The 14,112-nt window shown below is 32.3% G+C and overlaps 1 protein-coding gene across 2 annotated transcripts; it reads left to right on the top strand.

Moving 5' to 3' along the window:
• Positions 1-10,066: 10,066 nt before the first annotated feature.
• Positions 10,067-10,926, top strand: LOC105784249 (uncharacterized). 2 transcript variants are annotated; one of them, XM_052626265.1, is made up of 3 exons: positions 10,067-10,234; positions 10,327-10,465; positions 10,550-10,926. In XM_052626265.1, exons 1-3 carry the CDS (start codon positions 10,184-10,186, stop codon positions 10,750-10,752), a joined length of 393 nt encoding a protein of 130 aa, XP_052482225.1. In that variant the 5' UTR covers positions 10,067-10,183; the 3' UTR covers positions 10,753-10,926. The 2 variants fall into 2 exon arrangements, with proteins under 2 accessions (XP_052482225.1, XP_012465529.1); XM_012610075.2 differs by having other exon boundaries at positions 10,069-10,234; positions 10,327-10,926.
• The last annotated feature ends 3,186 nt before the right edge of the window (positions 10,927-14,112 follow it).

Genomic DNA, 14,112 nt, shown 5'->3' on the forward strand with positions numbered 1-14,112 from the left:
ACTTCCTCCATCATCAAAACTCACCATAATGCTTATGTAAAATCATAATAACTTACGCACATATCACATAGTCGAATCAGATATCATATCAGAATAAATAGCAGAATATGGATGTCACACATGCTTTACAAAAATAATCATGCTTTCAAAAATTATTGACACATATATTATACATGTAACTCACATACCGAACGTATCAACACATATACCTCATTTTGGGTTTTTTTAAGCAAAATAGACCCCACAGGAGATTTAATTACAAATTACATATTAAAACGACCCTAAATGAAAATTTCAAAAAATGGGTCACACGTCTGTATGGTTTTACACGGCCTAGATGACCGGCCCGTGTGTCCCACAAGCACTACCTATCCTGCCTATGTGATTTCACATGCCCGTGTGTCCCACACGACCTACCTGATTTGCCCATGTAATAGCACACGCCCGTCTGCCCCCATATGGCCTAACTGATTTGCCCGTGTAATCGCACATGCTCGTGTGCCCCCACACGGCCTAACACACGGCCATGTTATGCAGAATAATTTTAATTTTTCTCAGGCTTTTCCCAGATTTTCCAAATTTTTCCTGATGATTTTGAGTTAGAAACACACACCTGACTTAGATACGATGTAGGCTCAAGATTGAAAGCACCAAAACCTAAAAACAACAACTCATACAAATTAATAACATGATTTTCACCACACTCGACTGAGCAATATAATGCAACCTTCATCAATTAAACCCAAATTCCAAAATGGAATAGCCCTAAAAACATCGAGAACACTTGCTCTCAGACGAAACAGCAACTTAGCGATGCCTAAGTCGTTGGAGGAACACCAATCGTTAATTGATCTTCTCCTAGTAGCACACCGATATCATCAAAGCCAAGAAATCAATATAAAAATCACTTATCTCCAAATAAAACCCAACATCTAACATCACCAACTAATAATTAACAGACCATTCTCTTTCTCGATTGAAATTGGAATACCCAAGGGATTCACTCCACGCCCACACAAGAGTTAAGCAACCAAAAGAAGAAAACACCAAGCCAATAAGAGAGCAATTCAAGGAATAAACAATTAACAACAAAGGTGAAAGTCCAAACAAAAAAAAAGAACAAAGAAAATATTTAGAAATATAAAAGAATAGAAATGGGCATGAAGCAAAATTCAAAAAGAAATTGAGAAAGTGAAAGCCGTAGGAGCATATTTATGAGGGTTTTCGGGAAAACAAAACTAATATTTTTAAAAGAAAAATAAAATTAACAATATAACTAAAACACACTAATCACCTCCTTTAAATCCAATCCTCATCCAAACAGATTTCTAAAATCCAAATTTGACCCAAACACTACTAACTATGCGACACAAAAGAAATTAACAAAAAGAATACCCGCTTGAACAAAAGACTAAAGGGTAAGCTAAAGCTTTATTACCGAACTAGTAGGCTCATTCTGTCATTAGTTGAGTGAAAATAATATTTATGCCTGATGATCAAGGATAGAGGTTAGGACAAAAAATAACAAAAAATGAAAAGATTCGAACCCAGAACCCCACACACCTAAGCACAACACGTATCCACTGAACCAAATTAATTCACTTTACAAAATTTTCACAATTTTAACTCAAAAATCAGGGCGTAACCACTTTGGTTTCACGAACCCAATTTCTTACAACTTAGCTTTTGGGATGTGACAACCCTCCCCTCCTTAAAAGAATTTATCGTCAAAATTTTCGTTGTCACCCCACTCACTTAACCACAAAATTTAAAATTTCTCGTTCCAAACTGATCACCACACTATCGCTACGCAACTCTAATTTCAATGCAGGCTTAGACAATATTCCACTCCTGAACAGACAATTTATCTAACTAACTTCCCATTCACTACCTCAGGTTATCTCAAGAAACTTTCTACATTAATTTTACAAATAATTCTACAATCCCAAAGTCTTAGAAACTCTAGTGACAATCAAACACTAGAGTACAACCAAACACTTAATCAATGCAGGGTACGATTGACATGGATCGCAAATGTACTTGTTTTGCTACAAGGTGCATCTCGATCTTCTCAACCCCTAGTTGCACAAACCAGTCTCTAATTTTTTCATTGAGTTGAAGCTTGCACTGACGAAGGAAATGTCATGAATAGTCCCTAACACGATGCTCAACAGATCCATATCTAAACACGCTTCCATTTTCCTCCAACACTTGTTTGGATAGTGACTATCACAGAAAGCACAAATCGAAACCTAGTATACGCTCACAGCTGCCTCATCCCACTAAGGCCTAACTATTATGGCCTATTTCTCAGATCACAGATTCAAGTTAACAGGACTAGAACTTCTCTTATTCCATAATTATTCCTTTCTTTTTCCTCACTCTCTAAGCGATTAATCTCTTCCGCTAACTCGGGCTCATTCGACTAAAGTCCCTCAATCAAATACCCTCAACTCACAAACACAGATTGGGCCCTAACGACCCTTTGCAAATCTCTAAACATATCCTAGGATGCAACGTGGTCTCTAGTTTTTCGACTACCGCCCTCAGAATTGGGCGTCTCTACAGTATCGCTAATTTCTAAATTGCGCACGCTGCTCAGAGAAGAGGACTCGACGTGAGCCATTTGACAACATTTGCCACGTCCTCGCGCACCATGATCACATATACCACAGAAAATCATCTTACTTTTCTATAGTTCAGAAGTCCCAAAGTCTAGCTTAGGTTTATGTTTAAATCCTAAGTCTATAGTTTAGTCGATATATTTATCTTAAGGTAGAGCTGTTTTATTTTATAGTCTCGATATCTAATATTTTTACTAAAGTACTAAAGTAAAAGTAACTAAAGTACAATTAACTGAAATATACTTACTCGAATTGGCGTCAGAGCCTCAGATTCACATTTTATAACCAATTATCAAAACTTTATCAGAATTTCATATTTTAAATTCAAACAATTTCATATAGAAAATTTTGGAACCCAAAAATCACAGTCTGAGTTTTGTAACATGGCTCTGATACCACTAAATGTAACACTTCAAACTTAGCTTAGAAGTTATGGTCAGATATTGAGAAATTACATCAACTTGTTTTAAAGCTTTTGTTTTAATCAAACCCAGTGCGTGTTTCAAAAGCATAAAATTTGGTAAAACTCTCACAAATGTAAAAAAAAAAAAAACTGAAGTCCGAAACTCTTATTTAAAACCCAGAATTTGAATTCAAAATCGTGTGTTTTAAAAATACTAATGACGGCAGATCATTTCCAAAACTAAGGCAACCATTCGTTAAAAACCATTTCATTATTTTTAAAAAAACTTAAATGATTATTTAATCTTTGCAGTGGAAATTTCTAGAGTTTTAATTTTGAAAATCAAAGTTTTTGGAACACCCCTAACCCATATTCGTCACCGGAACAGGGTTACGAAGCATTACCAGAGTTTATAGATTAAATACAGTTATTCCATATCATTTACTATTCATATCAGAAATCAATCATATTCAATCATTATTGTCTCTTATAAGAGACCTCGAGGCCCAAAATATGTATTAGAAACAAGTCGGGACTGAACCGGGTACTCAGAGAATTTCTCACAAAATTTTTAAATTTTTCCTAGGTGTATGGGACACATGTCTGTGTGGTCAAGCCGTGTGGGTATTCAAAATAGGGCACATGGTCATATTCGTACCCATGTAACTCTCTAACATGGGTCACATGGCCAAGTCACATGCCCGTGTGCTAGGCTATGTGTAAGTGCAAGGGTCACACGACCAAGCCACACGCCTATGTGCCAGGCCGTGTGATCAATTCTGAGCATTCTATTTTGAAATTTTAAAAATACAGAGGACACACAACTAGGTCACATGCCCATGTGTTAAGCCGCGTATCACACACGGCTGAGACACACGCCCGTGTCTCTACCCGTATGGACGAAATAAGGTCATTTCCATGTCATATTTCTCACCCAAATTTGTCTTCCACCAACATAAACACTTAAATATATTCCAGTCTAATATAAAACATTTGAATCAAGCCAAAACCAAGATTTATGCATGATATATTATCACATATCTCTAAGTATTCAAGCTTGCTAAATTAACCAAATAAACCTATATGCGTATTTTACCAAATATGCTCTCTCAAAATAACCATCAATATGTCTATATGCTTTCCATCATTTAATCATATCAAATACATACCAAGCATGATAAGGTTACACATATATATATATATATACATCAAGATATATCCATTACAAGTCATTCCAATGGATATTTTAAACCAAGTATTTATATGTTATCATTTGGCCAATTTAACCTATACATGTTATTATAACCAAAGTTAGCTTGCTTTATATACCGAAAAGTCTGAGGGATAGTGTTATGTGGCTCCGACCAGCTTCCAACCTTTATGAGCACTATAAAAATAGATGACATAAAATAGAGTAAGCTTTTAAGCTTAATAAGTTCATATAACAGAAAATTAACTTACCATTCATTTGCATTTAAGGTAAGCATACAAAATTCATCCAAAGAAATTTGGCAATTTTCCTTAACACATATAACCTCAAGAAACATGTTAGTCATGTACTTCATATGAAAATCAAGAAACAAGGATGAGCTCATCATGTAACAATTTTCATATACATATGTTTTCCACATTATTATATTCATATAACATATACATTTCTATAATAATTCGTCTCAAGTTCTGATTATCCCATGTCAGAACTTTGCCCATTTAATTTATTTGAAATATCGATGGATACACGAGTAGTACACTAGAAGTGTACAAAATTGTAATCAGTCAATTCATTTCAGGAATGCTCATACGAGCACATAAACGGGAAGTTCTCTCTCGAGTCATATAACAGGAAGCTTATCCGAGCTGTATAACGGGAAGATCATAAGAGCCAATAACAGGTATCTCCGAAAAGCCATTAACGGGAAGCTCCGGATAGCTATATATTGGGAAGTTCAAGCGAGCCATATCGGGAAGCTTTGAAGAGCTATTAATCAGGAAGCTCACAAAGAGCTTTTAATCGGGAAGCTCCGAAGAGACATATATCGGGATGCTTATAAGAGCTGCGGTGTGTCCACAGTACATACAAGATCACAACCGATCGGGATGCTCCGAATAGCTATTAACGGGAAGCTCATAAGAACCATATAACAGGAAGCTGAGAAGGCTAATAACGGAACACTCTTTCGAGTTGTGGTTTGTCCGCAACACATGTAGGACTACAACTAATACGGGAAATCCTGTATCCATCGAATTTTATTTATTTAAACGAGACTTAACATTTATCGAGATTTGACGGATATGTAATCAATTTCATATAAATAGCAACTACACAATTCACATATATAACATTCAATTCAAACATATAAATATACACTATTTAGTTACACGAACTTACCTCGACAATGTTCGTGTATACAAAATCTACTATCTCGGTACTTTTTCTTTTCCTCGATCTATCTCCGTATTTGGTCTATCTAGATCTAATTGAGCCAAATAAGCTTGCTACCTTCAAGCTCTTCGAACTAGGGTTTCCATGTAAAATAATTTGGGAAAGATGATAATATGATGATATTTTTATTATGTAATTACTTATCATCTTTTATTATTTTTACTTTCCAATTTAGTCATTTTTTTAATCAATCTTCCATGGATGAATCATCATACTTATCTACTAACTCCTCTTGATGGTCTATTTGCCATATAAGGACCTCAAATTTTAAATTCCATAGCTATTTGATACTTATAGCTACTAGAACTCAACTTTTGCATTTTATGCAATTTGGTCTTTTCCATCTAATTAAACATGTAATCAGTAAAATTTTCTTAACAAAATTTTCATACGTCATTCCTATCATAATGTAGACCATACAATAACATTAAAATAATTTTCCTTTAGGACTGTGATTTTTGGTCACGAAACCACTATTCCGGTTTTACTAAAACAGGTTGTTACATTTTTAGTTTGGTAAATCATGTGATTTTGCAGTTTAACGTTAAAATACCAAAATCCAGCAAACAACATAAAAACCAAAGAGCAAAGCCCAAAACAAATTTACAGTCCAAAAATATTTAAATCACAAACCAACTTATATATTTAACCAATAAACAAACGTTGTCCATTCCTAAGTTTGTAGTTCACCTGAAACGTATAAAACAAACTAGTAAGCTAGAAGCCCAATGTGTATCTCGACCCACAAAATGAAATTTCCTTATAACATACACAAATGTAAATACCAATAAAGAATTTTACTTATAATGTTCACATATACGAATATCATATCAGAATGACATAATACTAGGAACATATATGAAATTGGAATATCATATTTCTAGAACATATATCATATAAAAAATGTCATATCATATCAGATCAAATCTTACCCCATCCGCTACACTCCAACTTCGTCCAACCAATCACACCAATAGGACTACATGAGTCCATCCATCCAACCACACTAGGTCGTGGTGGTATGCCACTCATAAAGGTGCAGCTAAGCTGCCGAATATATATTGCAGTTTAACCGCCAAAATTGCAGTAATACTGCTTGAAAGCACTTTCTCCATCATCAAAAACCACCCCAATGCTCATGCAAAATCATAATAACATACATACATATCACATAGTCGAATCAAATATCATACCATAACATAAAGCGAAATACGAATGTCACACATGCTTTACAAAAATAGCCATGCTCTCAAAAATTACCAACACATATATTATACATGTAACTCACATACCAAACGTATCAACACATATATTTCATTTCAGGTCTTTTTTAAGCAAAATAGACCCCATGGGGGTTTGATTACAAATTACAGATTAAAATGACCCTAAATGAAAATTTCAAAAAAATAGGCTCTACGGGCGTGTGAAATCACATGGCCCAAATGACCAGCTCGTGTGTCCCATACGAACTACCTATCTTACCTGTGTGATTTCACACACCCGTATGTCCCACATGGCCTACCTGATTTTTCCGTGTAATCACACACGGTCGTGTGACGTAGAACAATTTCAATTTTTCTCGGGTTTTTCCCAGATTTTCCAAATTGTTCGCGGTGATTTCGAGTTAGAAACACACACTTGAATTGGATACGATGTATGCTCAAGATTGAAAGCACCAGAACCTAAAAACAACAACTCATACAAATTAATAACATGATTTTCACCACACTCGACTGAATAATATCATGCAACCTTCATCAATTAAACCCAATTTTCAAAACGGAACAACCTTAACAACGTCTAGAACACTTACTCTCAGACGAAATAGCAACTTAACGACGCCTAAGTAGCTAGAGGAACACCAACTGTTCCTTGATATTCTCCTAGAAGCACACCGATATAGTTAAATTCAAGAACTCAATATAAAAATCACTTATCTCCAAAGAAAACCCAACATCTAACATCACCAAATAATAATAATAAACAAACCATTCTCTTACCCGATTGAAATTGGAATAGCTAAGGGATTCATTCTACGCCGACACAAGAGTTAAACAAACAAAAGAAGAAAAAGAAATTGAGAACAAAGAAAATATTTGGAAATAAAAAAGAATAGAAACGGGCATGAAGCAAAAGTCAAAAATAAATTGAGAAAGTGAGAGCCGTAGGAGCATATTTAGGAGGGTTTTTGAGAAAACAAAACTAATATTTTTAAAAGAAAAATAAAAATAACAATATAACTAAAACACACTAATCACCTCCCTTAAATCCAATCCTCATCCAAACAGATTTCTAAAATCCAAATTTGACCCAAACACTACTAAATAGGTGACACAAAGGAAATTAACAAAAATAATACCCGCTTGTACGCACAAGGGCTCAAACATAGAACCTAAGAGTAAGTTAAAGCCTTACCACTGAACCAGTAGGCTCATTCTATCATTAGTTGAGCAAATTTATTATTTATGCCCGATGATCAAGGATAGACGTTAGGACAAAAACTAACAAAAACTCAAGGAAAAGATTCAAACCTAGAACCCCACACATATAAGCACAACACCTATCTACTAAACCAGATTAATTCACTTTACAAAATTTTCATAATCTTAATAAAAAAATCAGGGCATAACCACTCTTGGTTTCTCCAATCCAATTTTTTCTAACCCAAATTTTGGGATGTAATAATACTCCACCCATCTATTATTTATTAGAAATAAATGAATTTTGACATGTTCTATTTATTATCCAACTAACATGTCCCCACTCATCTATTATTTATTTGTTATAAAGGAGAAAAGAAAAGAGATAATGTAATTTATTCTTTGGTAATTTGATATGGGAAGCAGCTACAAACCCATATTGTAATAATTGAGTTCATTATTGATAGGGATAACCTCGTTATTTTGATGGTATTCATATTGGTACAGTTACTCCATCTTTCACTATTTTAATATCTTTCCTTATATTTCCATTAATATGAATGAATGTGTTTCCATTTATATCAAACGATGAAGATTCATGGAGATTGGACCATGCCATTCCATTAAACTTAAATATTATTCTATGAATTAATTAATTATCCGTCGAAAATTGGAATTTGTTAATTATATGTATTTATTGTTAGTAAACATTGTCCTAAGTTAACGAATTAGGAATATGAGTTGAATAGCTTGATGTGGTGGACACTATCTTTAAATATATTTCACAGTATAGTGTATTTTCAAGATTCAACAAATTCTTTTGTTAAAAAGATAGTAGGAATCAACAATATATTACAATAGAAAAACACTCAGCAATCTCAAAAGATTAAAAGGATAAGCGAGTGGAGAAGAATAGATTTTTAAGGTGTGTTTTAAGTGAAAGTGAATCATGATATATATATATATATATATATATATATATATATATATATATATATATATAGGATTTTATTAGCTAAAACCGCTAAATGGATTTGACTTAGACAAAAATAGTTTAGAAAATGTTCAACAAATTTTGCTAAATATAGCTTCAGTCGGTTAAGCTATTTTTAGGTTGGCTAAATATATGTGTTACTAGTTAGCCAAAAATAGTTTAAAAATGGTTTAACGAACCTAGACTTTGCTAAATATAACTTCATTCGATTTTGGTTAAATATAGTTTTAGCCAAAATTAATTTTAAAAAGGTTCAACGAATCTGGACTTGGCTAAATATAAGTGTTACTAGTTAAGTAATTTACTCCAAAAACCAAAGAATTCAAATATCACGATATATCACACATAAAAGGAAACCCATTAATATACATTACACTAACCTTTTATGCTCAATGCATGAGCCCACCCTTTCGAATATGCAATATCCAAATTCACAAATAATAAAATCATCTTTATCATCCTTCAATCAAAATCAAACTCTTAATACAAACAAAATTAATAAAAATAAAGTAGTGAAATATAGTTACTAAAATAAAAATAAAAATATGATACATTTTAGTAGTATTTATAATACCAAATCATAAGTAAAACTGAAATAAATAATGTTACCATTTATATTATATGTATAAAATGTAAAATTATTTATTATATAAATAATTAAAATTTATACTAATATTTTAAATTTAATTCATATACCTTTTCCTTTTATAGCAGATTAAAATTTATAATAAAGTAGGGTGTATATCTTTTTATTGATTATCAAATAAGTTCAGTTTTTAAAAATATATCAAAAATGGAAATAGGAACATAATGCATTTCAACACACCTATGCTGATAATAATATCGATACCAATCAAACTAAAACCCAATCGATTAGTTATTGTTAAATTTAAATAACTTAAATTAATTATTTTTCTCCTTTGTTAAATGAAAAATATATATATTTTAGTCTCTTCCAAAATTAAGAATTGAATTTAAGTTTGTTTAATTAAGATAACTTGAATGGCATTAATGGATGTATCATTTTAGATATACCATTTTAGGTTTATTAGTATTTTCTTACAAAATATTTTCATATTTGTATTATACACATACAAATGTACCTCAATAACAAATACATATAAATATGTTTATCTGACATAGAATTTTAAAATTATCAATTAAGCCACAACAAAGGTTTTTCCCTTGCCTATAAAAGGGAATCGTAGCCTTCTTCAAAGCTGAAAATATGTTTAAAATAGTTTTAATAAATAGTTCTAAAAAAAGAAAAGAAGAAGAAGAAAGCAAGCAAGGAAGAAGATGGGTCTTCCATACACTATGGCTCTTTGGTTTCAGCTTCTACTTTTGATGGTATAATCGGCAGTTTCTTTGCTTACCATTTTATATTATATATAATACTGTGTTTTAGTGAAAGCTGTGAATTTAAAGTAACTCTTATACAGTGTGGCAGTGGGATACATGGTGTGAAGGATTTGAGGGAAAAACAAGGGGATGCTCAACTTGTTAGAAAGGTGGAGGATAAATATTCTCTTGTTTCTAATATAGGACATCCTGCAGCTGAGGAGTCATCTTCTCAAGTTGGTAAGCAGCTGGAGGATATATATTCTAGTGTTTCTGTGTTGGTGGACAAAAGTACTAAGTTGTCTTCTGATCAACTTGCTAAAGAGGTGGAGGATAAATATTCCAGAATTGCTGCCTGGAAACCTTTTGTTGGCAAAACTCCCCAATCATCTTCTCAACTTGCTAAGGAGCTGGAGGATAAATATTCTAGAATTGCTGCCTGGAAACCTTTTGTTGACAAAACTCCCCAATCATCTTCTCAACTTGCTAAGGAGCTGGAGGATACATATTCTGCTCTATCTGGTTAAAATATTCCTTCTCAACCCTCCTCTTCTCCATATGTTAATTAGTTCCTTCATAAATATTCTACTATTATTGGAATGTAATTCCACTTAATGTGTGAATTTGTATGGTATCTTTTTTACTTTCTTTCAACTTTGCATCTATTTAGTAAATATTAATAAGGTTAAATTTTGTTATTAGCCCCTATATTCTGTAAAAGTTGTGAATTTAATCTTTATGTTCTAATTTGGTAATTTATAAACATTTTACTTTTTGAAATTTTAATCTTGATCCAAAGGTAAGTGTTAAACTCGTTACATTAGGTGTTATTTAATAAGCTAAAAAGTTTTATTATTTGGTAAAACAAAAATATTTTATGTTATTTGGATTGTTTTGGATAAAAATCAAATATGATTATTTGAATACCTCATTTTCTTTTAAAAATAAAAATAAAGCTTATCTATTAGTTTTAGATTCAAGATTTTTTAACAAATTTTAACGAGACACATTTTCGTTGATGGGCATGTAAGGGGAAGTTGATAAATGAATGTTCATACAATTTTCATAACACTCAAAAATAATTATTCTCTTGTAAGTTGTAACCCCTAAAGAATTTATACGGTGCCTAAGTTCTCTTATTTATGTTTTGTAACGCATGGAATTGAGACCCTATAAATAGAGAGTATGTATAAACTTATAGTATTCCAAGTAAAAGTAGAATTATCATTCACTTTTGTGTCTACTCTTCTCTCTTGTTTTTACTATAATTTTCTTAGTTTTATAATAATTATGTTATTATTCCCAAAAAATATAAATAGAGGGATATTTTATTTTAGGTCAAATTATGTTATTAGCTCTTATAGTATGCATAAATTATGGGTTTAGTTCTTATACTTTATTTTGATTAATTTTAGCTCTTATACTTTTCGAATTAAGAAAAATTTAACCTTAACCAAAATGGTAGCAATTAAATTCATTAATTCAAGTTCTGCTATGCGTCTTGTACTATGCTTGAGTTCTAGGTTTAGTCTTTGCTCTCTTTATCATGCCAAAATATTACATAAGGTGTTCTCAAACCCGATGCTTGCGTCATGTCAATATTATATATCCAAGCCCGATTCAAATATACGCCTCAAATTTTGGTTGGACTCACTCATATCTATAAATGATTAACCTAATTTTGTTTAGGTTGGCCCATATTATTATTTTAGTTAATATTTAGTAATTATATATATCTTTTTAGTATCATTATATACGTTAGGCCTGAAAATACCAAGTGGGGATGAATTGGTATTTTGAAAATTTCTTACAAACTATTCTAAATGATAATATCAATGGAGAATAGCTTGACACAATGAATTTATAGTAGTTTGACCCCAATTACCTACCTCCACTACTTTAACTTTTTACCACTAAAGATTTCTGAATTCAAAACTAGAATTGATACATTTCAAGGAGAAGGTATAATCTTTACAAGACTAGTTTTTTCTTCTTCTTCTTAAAGCTTATATAGAACCTTTCCCCTTTCTCATTGGCTAAACTGAACCTTTCTTAGCTTTTATGACTTAATTAAAACTCTTACAATTTATAACTAGCGAAATGGAAAACGAACAACAACAACCTCTAGGAAGGTGGATGTTTACCAATTTAAGTTCTAAATGCAAAGATATGTGAATGATAAAAAATTTTGACATTAATCTCTTCAAAAGGAATTTACAAGAGAAATGAAAAAAAAAAGATTTGAAGATTTTTCTTTTGATCTTTAAGTTTTGATATTGTTCTCCTATATTTTGAAGTGTTCTTTAAAAATATTTAGACTAAAAATAAGTTTATGGGCATTTATGACCGTTAAGGGTGAAATAAAACTATTGGAAACATTAATTTGGGGCTAAAAAAATGTGACTGCAACTTATGTCTCAAGACTTATGTTTGAAAACACTGAAAACAATCGAATCAACTCTTGGTCTTTTCTTTCCATCCACCAATTCAATCTAGCTTTCTTCCATATCTAACCTCATATCATCAACAATTATTAAATCACCCTCGTCTCTCAACCAAATATAGGAAACTCGACTAGTCCTCATTAGTGCAACTTTAATTGAAAGGTCCCATTCCATCACCAAATCTTTCTTTCCTTGAAAAATCCGAATTAGATAAAATTCTCACCATGACCAAGTCTTTCATTAAGAAAACAAAATAATGATAATCACTCATGCTAGAATCGAACGTAAATTTAACCCTTATAAGGAATGACTATTTGCTTCTTTCGTTTCAATAGAGAGTAAACATCCACCTTAACTCGAATCCTTGTACAACTTCTATAGCCTCATGTTATCGACTTAGCATCATAATCAATATAAAAGTCAATGAAACTACTGAATTGCTTAGCCATCATTACAAAGATAAGGCCATATGGAAGATCATGAATTTGAATTTAGAAATCAATAAAAAGATAGAGGAACCTATGAAGGATCATCACCATTAGGCAACCTATGACACACAAGAAGATGATTGTTAATTCTCCTTTCCCTTGTCATCGTCCCTAAAATTAGGGAGGTTTGAATCACCCTCATCTCTCAACCAAATATAGGAGACTCGACTAGCCCTCATTGGTGCAATTTTGATTGAAAGGTCTCATTCCATCACCAAATCTTTCTTTCCCTGAAAAATTCGAATCAAATAAAAATTCTCACCGTGACCAAGTCTTTCACTATAAAAAACAAAATAATGATAATCGCTCATACTAGAATTGAACGAAAATTTGACCCTTATAAGGAATGACTATTTGCTTCTTTCGTTTCAATAGAAAGTGAACATCCACCTTGACTCAAATCCTTATACAACTTCTATAGCCTCATGTTATCGACTTTGCATCATAATCAATATAAAAGCCAATGAAATTATCAAATTGCTTAACCATCGTTACAAACATAAGGCCATTTGGAAGATCATAAATTTGAACTTAGAAATCAACAAAAAAGAGATATCCTCACCATTAGACAACCTATGACACCCAAGAAGGTGATTGTCAAATGTCGAAGAGTCACCATCCACCACTCTATCAACATCCACCTCATAGAAAAAATCAAAATTGAAATATTTTCTCACCAATGTTAGTAATCGCCACACCCCCATGGGATACCATAGATTCACCATAGTGTTGCCTATGGATTGAAAATGTATAAAACTTATAGTTAAGAAATTACCTACTAGACAAAACTCAGTGTCTGAAACCGCTTCATTTCCCTCCAACGTGATCTGCCGTGCTTCCTCCTCCCCATCAGCAATGGATAACCATGCAATCTTGTTCTCCATTATAGAACTAAATGAAAACCTGTAGAAATATATGAGATAATGGAAGAAAATCCAAAAAAATTTCAAGAACA

The sequence above is a fragment of the Gossypium raimondii genome, chromosome 13 (genome assembly GCF_025698545.1).
Source record: "Gossypium raimondii isolate GPD5lz chromosome 13, ASM2569854v1, whole genome shotgun sequence".
NCBI classification, from domain to species: domain Eukaryota; kingdom Viridiplantae; phylum Streptophyta; class Magnoliopsida; order Malvales; family Malvaceae; genus Gossypium; species Gossypium raimondii.

What these genes read in the sequence shown, in the direction of transcription:
- LOC105784249 (XM_012610075.2), top strand. Translation starts at nt 10,184, where the DNA reads ATGGGTCTTCCATACACTATGGCTCTTTGGTTTCAGCTTCTACTTTTG. An exon ending in TTCAGCTTCTACTTTTGATG is followed by an intron (nt 10,235 to 10,326) that starts GTATAATCGGCA and finishes ACTCTTATACAG; the next exon opens with TGTGGCAGTGGGATACATGG.